The 6,000-nt window shown below is 50.9% G+C and overlaps 1 protein-coding gene across 1 annotated transcript in view; it reads right to left on the bottom strand.

The window, feature by feature from the left end:
• LOC100681611 (ensconsin) overlaps window positions 1-4,233 on the bottom strand; it is a 48,728-nt gene extending 44,495 nt beyond the window's left edge. The window contains exon 1 of the mRNA XM_039912447.1: window positions 4,161-4,233. Within this exon, the coding sequence (XP_039768381.1) occupies window positions 4,161-4,212 (52 nt within the window). The 5' untranslated portion in view covers window positions 4,213-4,233. The remainder of the gene's footprint in view (window positions 1-4,160) is intronic.
• Between the last annotated feature and the right edge of the window lie 1,767 nt (window positions 4,234-6,000).

Consider the following 6,000-nt stretch of genomic DNA (forward strand, 5'->3'; position numbering starts at 1 on the left):
ACCAATTGTATTTATCTGAATGCTTACTAAGCCCTGGGGAGAGCACAATACCACAGAGTTAGCAGAAACGTTCCCTGCCCACAATGAGCTTACAGTCTAGAGGGCTGCCATGCACGGTAGGGAGAAAGGGAGAAGGTGAGGTCACTTACCCTAGCCTCCTCCATGAGACAATTGTGTTACCCCATTTGTCACAAGGCTGGACGGGGAGGCAGCCGTCACTGAATTTGTTGGCAAATGCAAGATTGGTCCCGTCCTTGGGGCCTTTGCGACTTCCCCAGAAGTAGATCTTTGGAAAGGGAGCAGTCAGGGAGCTTGCCAAGGCTAATTCTCTTGTTAATAAATAGGCGACATTTATACATATGCTTTTCAAACCTACTCCAACGTTTTCAGTGCTTTTAGAATAATGAAAACGCTGATGGACTGTCAGACCTATTATCTCACTTGTCACAAGGCAGGATGGGGAGGCAGCTGGGCACTCAATTCCTCGCCTAGGATCACTTAAGGGATTTAAGGAGGGAACTTTTGCTCTTTAACACCTCCAGATTCTTTCCCCAAGAATGCCACCACCCCAAAACACTTGAGGGGTATCCAGCTACACATCCCCCACTCAGTGGTCCACCACCATAACCTCCTCAAAGGTGGGAATGGCACAGAGGTCCCCTTGGTCGTCATTTCTGAGGCATCTGAGGTGGCAGGAAGTAGAACAGCTCTGCTACAAGTTCTACATCCTCCTTGCACATCATCACCTCCCCTCCATGACCACTTTTCTCCCTCCGTTTATCTCCCACTGCCCCCTACACCCACCCCTACCTCCAGAAATCAGCTCTTCCTACTTGTCAGCTGTGTGACTGTGGGCAAGTCACTTAGCTTCTCTGTGCCTCAGTTACGTCATCTGTAAAATGGGGATTAAGACTGTGAGCCCCACGTGGGACAACCTGATTCCCCTGTGTCTACCCCAGCGCTTAGAACAGTGCTCTGCACATAGTAAGCGCTTAACAAATACCAACATTATTATTATTATTATTAATACTAGACAAATCATTAAAGTCTAACTTAAGGGCCCCCTCAAATGACAGAGTCACATGAGAGTGACTCCACTATTGCAGGGGCAGCCGAAAGACAGATTCCCCCTTCGTCTCTCTCCAGTTCCTACCCTAGATTTCCCTCGATTAGTTCTCTTCCTGGTTCTTCTGCCACATGCTTGGGGGAGGAAGGTTTCAGCAGAGCTAATGTTGATTGCTGAAAAACTCCTGCTACATGCAGAAGACAATGAAAACCAACATCCTTTATGTATAACACAGCAGACACTTTCTGATATGGTCAGAAAAGTTTACATACTAAAGTAGCTTTTATTTAAAAATGCCCATTATAGTTCACAGATCCATTATCTAACCGCTGAAGAAAAACCTATTTTTCTGCTCTTTTTTTTTTAAGCAAATGGTAAAACTGCTGTTTGTTGGTCCCTGAATAACACACTTGTCAGCTGTGTGACTGTGGGCAAGTCACTTAACTTCTCTGTGCCTCAGTTCCCTCATCTGTAAAATGGGGATTAAGACTGTGAGCCCCACGTGGGACAACCTGATTCCCCTGTGTTTACCCCAGCGCTTAGAACAGTGCTCTGCACATAGTAAGTGCTTAACAAATACCAACATTAACACTGCTCCTACAGCCTACATTTTGACAGCCAAGGAAGTTTTTGCAAAGCACTCCATGTGCAATTAATAATTACTTGTGAAAACCTGACAGCGGAAAATGATTATGGGCAAACCACAATGGCAGCATTTACAACTACCACTTCAAAATTCTCAACAACCGACCATTCATTTGCTAATGATACAGGGGTTGCCTCTTCTGGGGATCGTAAAAAAACAACAACACAAAAAAAACCACAGAAAACCAAAAAGGCTCACAAGGCAGAGTGTCTTACAATCAACCGGTGCTGCCTGCAAGAGAGGGGAGTTTCAACCTCAACCCTCAAGTTGTGACCGACACAAAACGGGTGAACTTCCGGGCGCCATGGAGGGCGACAGCATGGAGCGAAGGCTAGAGCACAGGCCTGGGAGCCAGAAGGTTGTGGGTTCTAATCCCGCCTCTACCCCTTGCCTGCTGAGTGACTGACTCTGGGCAAGTCACGAAACTGCTCTGGGTCTCAAGCTTCTTCCTCTATAAAACTTTGAGCCCCACGTGGGGCTGCCTCCAACCCGATCTGCTTGGATCCACTCCAGCGCTTAGAAGAGTGCTTGACACATAGTGAGCGCTTAACAAACACCAGAATTATTATATGATTATTCAGTTTAGGGCACCGAGAAAGAGCAAGCCCCCAGCGGTTCTGGACGACAGAAAGATGTTCTCAGTCTCCCCACCGGCCCCTCCGGGGAGCTGGGCACAGGAGAACGGGGGGGGGGGGGGGGGGCTCGATGCAGCGGCGCAGGTGTGAGGCCAAGCGAAATAATAATAATAATTGTGGTATTCGTTAAGGCCTCGCTTTGTGCCAGGCACTGTTCTAAGCGCTGGGGTAGATAACAAGGTAATGAAGTTGGACACAGTCCCTATCCCACGTGGGGCTCACACTCTTAAGCAGTGGCAGGGCCTAGGGGAAAGAGCGCAGGTTTGGAAGTCAGAGGACCTGGGTTCTAATCCCAGCTCCGCCACTTGTCCCGTGTGGCCTTGGGCGAGTCACTTCACTTCTCTGGGCCTCAATTCCTTCATCTGTATAACAGGGATGAAGCCTGTGAGACCCACATGGGCCAGGGACTGGATCCAACACGATTAGCTTGTATCTCCCCCGGTGCTTGATGCATAGGAAGCGCTTAACAAACACCACAATTATTATTCATTCCCGTTTTACGAGAAGCAGCGTGGTTTAGGGGCTTGGGAGTCGGAGGATGTGGGTTCTAATTCCGCGCTTGTCTACTGCGTGGCCTTGGGTGATCCCCTTCACTTCTCTGGGCCTCAGTTCCCTCATCTGGAAAATGGGGATTAAAACTGTGAGCCCCACGTGGGACAACCTGATCACCTTATCCCCCCAGAGCTTTGAACAGTGCTTTGCACATAGTAAGCGCTTAACAAATATCATTATTATGAAGACTGTGAGCCCCACGTGGGACAACCTGGCTACCTCGTAGCTACCCCAGTGCAGGGAACAGACCTCGGTACATTCATTCAGCTGTATTTATTGAGCGCTTACTGTGTGCAGAGCACTGTAGTAAGTGCTTGGGGTGGAAACGGCAGCAGATAAAGAATAATAGTAATTATGGTATTTGTTAAGGGCTTACTATGGGCAGACCACTGTTTTAAGTGCTGGGGTAAATTGAGGGTAATCTGATTGTCCCACGTGGGGCTCACATTTTTTAATCCCCATTTTTTACAGATGAGGTCACTGAGGCCCAGAGAAGAAGAAGAAGAAGAAGAATGTTGGTATTTAAGCGCTTACTATGTGCAGAGCACTGTTCTAAGCGCTGGGGGAAATATAGGGTAATCAAGTTGTCCCACGTGAGGCTCCCAGTTAATCCCCATTTTACAGATGAGGAAACTGAGGCACCGAGAAGTGAAGTAATAATAACGTTGGTATTTGTTAGGCGCCTCCTGTGTGCAGAGCACTGTTCTAAGCGCTGGGGGAGATACAGGCTCATCAGGTTGCCCCACGCGAGGCTCCCAGTTAATCCCCAATTTACAGATGAGGCAACTGAGGCACCGAGAGGTGACTTGCCCACCGTCGCCCAGCTGCCAAGTGGCAGAGCCGGGATTCGAACCCATGACCTCGGACCTCGCCAGCCCGGCCTCTTTCCACTGAGCCACGAGGCTTTTCAGATTGAGACCCTCCCTGCCCCACAACGGGGGGGGGGGGGGGGGGAGGGGGGAACGAGGAGTCAGGCATCAAGATAAATAGAATGGTAGGAGCGAGCGGATAACAAATACCCTCGTAATAATTAAGGACGAGGGAATTGAGGGGCCGGGGCAGTGACTCGGCCAAGGTGACGACGCACCTGGGGGGGGGGGGGGGGGGCGCCGGCCGTTACTCCCGCCTGACTGCATACGGGGCCCGAGTCCGCCCCGGCCGGACCCCGGGAGCTTTGCGTCAGGAGGCCGTTCCGCGAGAAAGGGCTTTTTTTTCCTCGTCCGCCCCCCGCCCCCCCCCCCTTGCCGAGGCCGGTCCTCACCCATCTGCTCCCGCAGCCCCCTCAGGGACGAGCCGCCGTTGCCGTCCGCCATCTTCGGGCTCGGCCGGCGGGCGGGCGCAGTGCGCAGGCGCGCCGGGAGGCCCCGCCCCCCTCCGGCCCCGCCCCCTCGTGCTGACGGCGGCCGGTACCACTGCGCCGCCGGGGGGGGGGGGGACGACGACGAGGCGGCGCCGACGCTCCGGGCGGCCTCGCCGCGGCCGACGCCGGTTACCGGGCTCGTTCATGGAAGAAAGCGAACAAACGACCTCCAAAAATAGAAAAAAAATCAACCAGTGGCGGCTGCCTTCAATCTTACTGCCCCGCCCCCCCGAGCTCCTGCATCAGTGGTCCCTCCCATGCGCCCCTCCCCCCCCCCGTCGCTGCAGCCTCGTGTCCCTTCCCGCCCCCCCTTTAAGCCCCATGGCATTAGCCCTGCCTACGTTTCTAATAATAATGTTGGTATTTGTTAAGCGCTTACTATGTGCAGAGCACTGTTCTAAGCGCTGGGGGAGATCCAGGGTCAGCGGGTTGTCCCTCGTGAGGCTCACAGTTAATCCCCATTTTACAGATGAGGTCACTGAGGCACAGAGAAGTGCAGTGACTTGCCCACAGTCACACACCTGACAAGTGGCAGAGGCCCCCAACATCCCACCAATCCTCAGCCTCATCACCCCAGCTTCCCAGCCACATTGCTTTGCGTAGTGGCGAAAAGCTGGGGCCTGGGGGTCAGAGGTTATGGGTTCAAATTCCATTTCTGCCACTTGTCAGACTGTGTGACTGTGGGCAAGTCACTTCACTTCTCTGGATCTCAGTGACCTCATCTGTAAAATGGGGATTAATTGTGAGCCTCACATGGGACAACCGGATTACCCTGTATCTCCCCCAGTGCTTAGAACAGTGCTCTGCACATAGGAAGTGCTTAACAAATGCCAACATTATTATTATTATTAACTTCTCTGTGCCTCAGTTCCCTCATCTGGAAAATGGGGATTAAGACTGTGAGCCTCACGTGGGACAACCTGATTACCCTGTATCTCCCCCAGTGCTTAGAACAGTGCTCTGCACATAGGAAGCGCTTAACAAATGCCAACATTATTATTATTATTATTCTCCTAATCCCCACTCTGCCACTTCTCTGCTGTGTGACATTGGCCAAGTCACTTCACTTTGCCTTTATCCATAAGATGGGGACTGGGATTGGGTCCAATGCAATTTGCTTGTCTCCACTCCAAAAATTAGTAGAGGGGCTGGCACACTGCAAGCTCTACACCACCACAGTTATTATTATTATTATTAACTCATCATCCCAGTTCTTCTCATTAAAATATGAGAAGTCGCAAGGTGTAGTGGATAGAGCGGAAGCCTGTGAGTCAGAAAAACCTGGGTTCTAATCCCGTATCCACCACTATCTGCTGGGTGACTTTGAGCAAGTCACTTCACTTCTTTGTGTCTCGGTTCCCTGATCTGAAAAATGGGGATTAAGATTGTGAGCTCCGTGTCAGACAGGGACTGTGTCCAACCTAATTAGCTTGTATCTATCTCAGCACTTAGTATAGCACCTGGCACATAATAAATGTTTAACAAGGGCCATTTTAAAATAATAACTGTGGTATTGTCCCAGCATCGCACTCCAAACTGGGGTAGATATAAAATAAGCAGGTCCAACACAGTCCCTTTTCCACCTGGGGCTCAAAGTCTAAGTAGGAGAGGGGACAGAACAGCACTTAGGACAGTGCTTTGCACATAGTAAGTGCTTAAATGCCATCCTTATTATTAATCCCCACTTTACAGATGAAGAAACTGAGGCACAGAGAAGTTAACCAACATGCCCACGGTCACA

Source organism: Ornithorhynchus anatinus, chromosome 6, assembly GCF_004115215.2.
Source record: "Ornithorhynchus anatinus isolate Pmale09 chromosome 6, mOrnAna1.pri.v4, whole genome shotgun sequence".
Taxonomy (NCBI): domain Eukaryota; kingdom Metazoa; phylum Chordata; class Mammalia; order Monotremata; family Ornithorhynchidae; genus Ornithorhynchus; species Ornithorhynchus anatinus.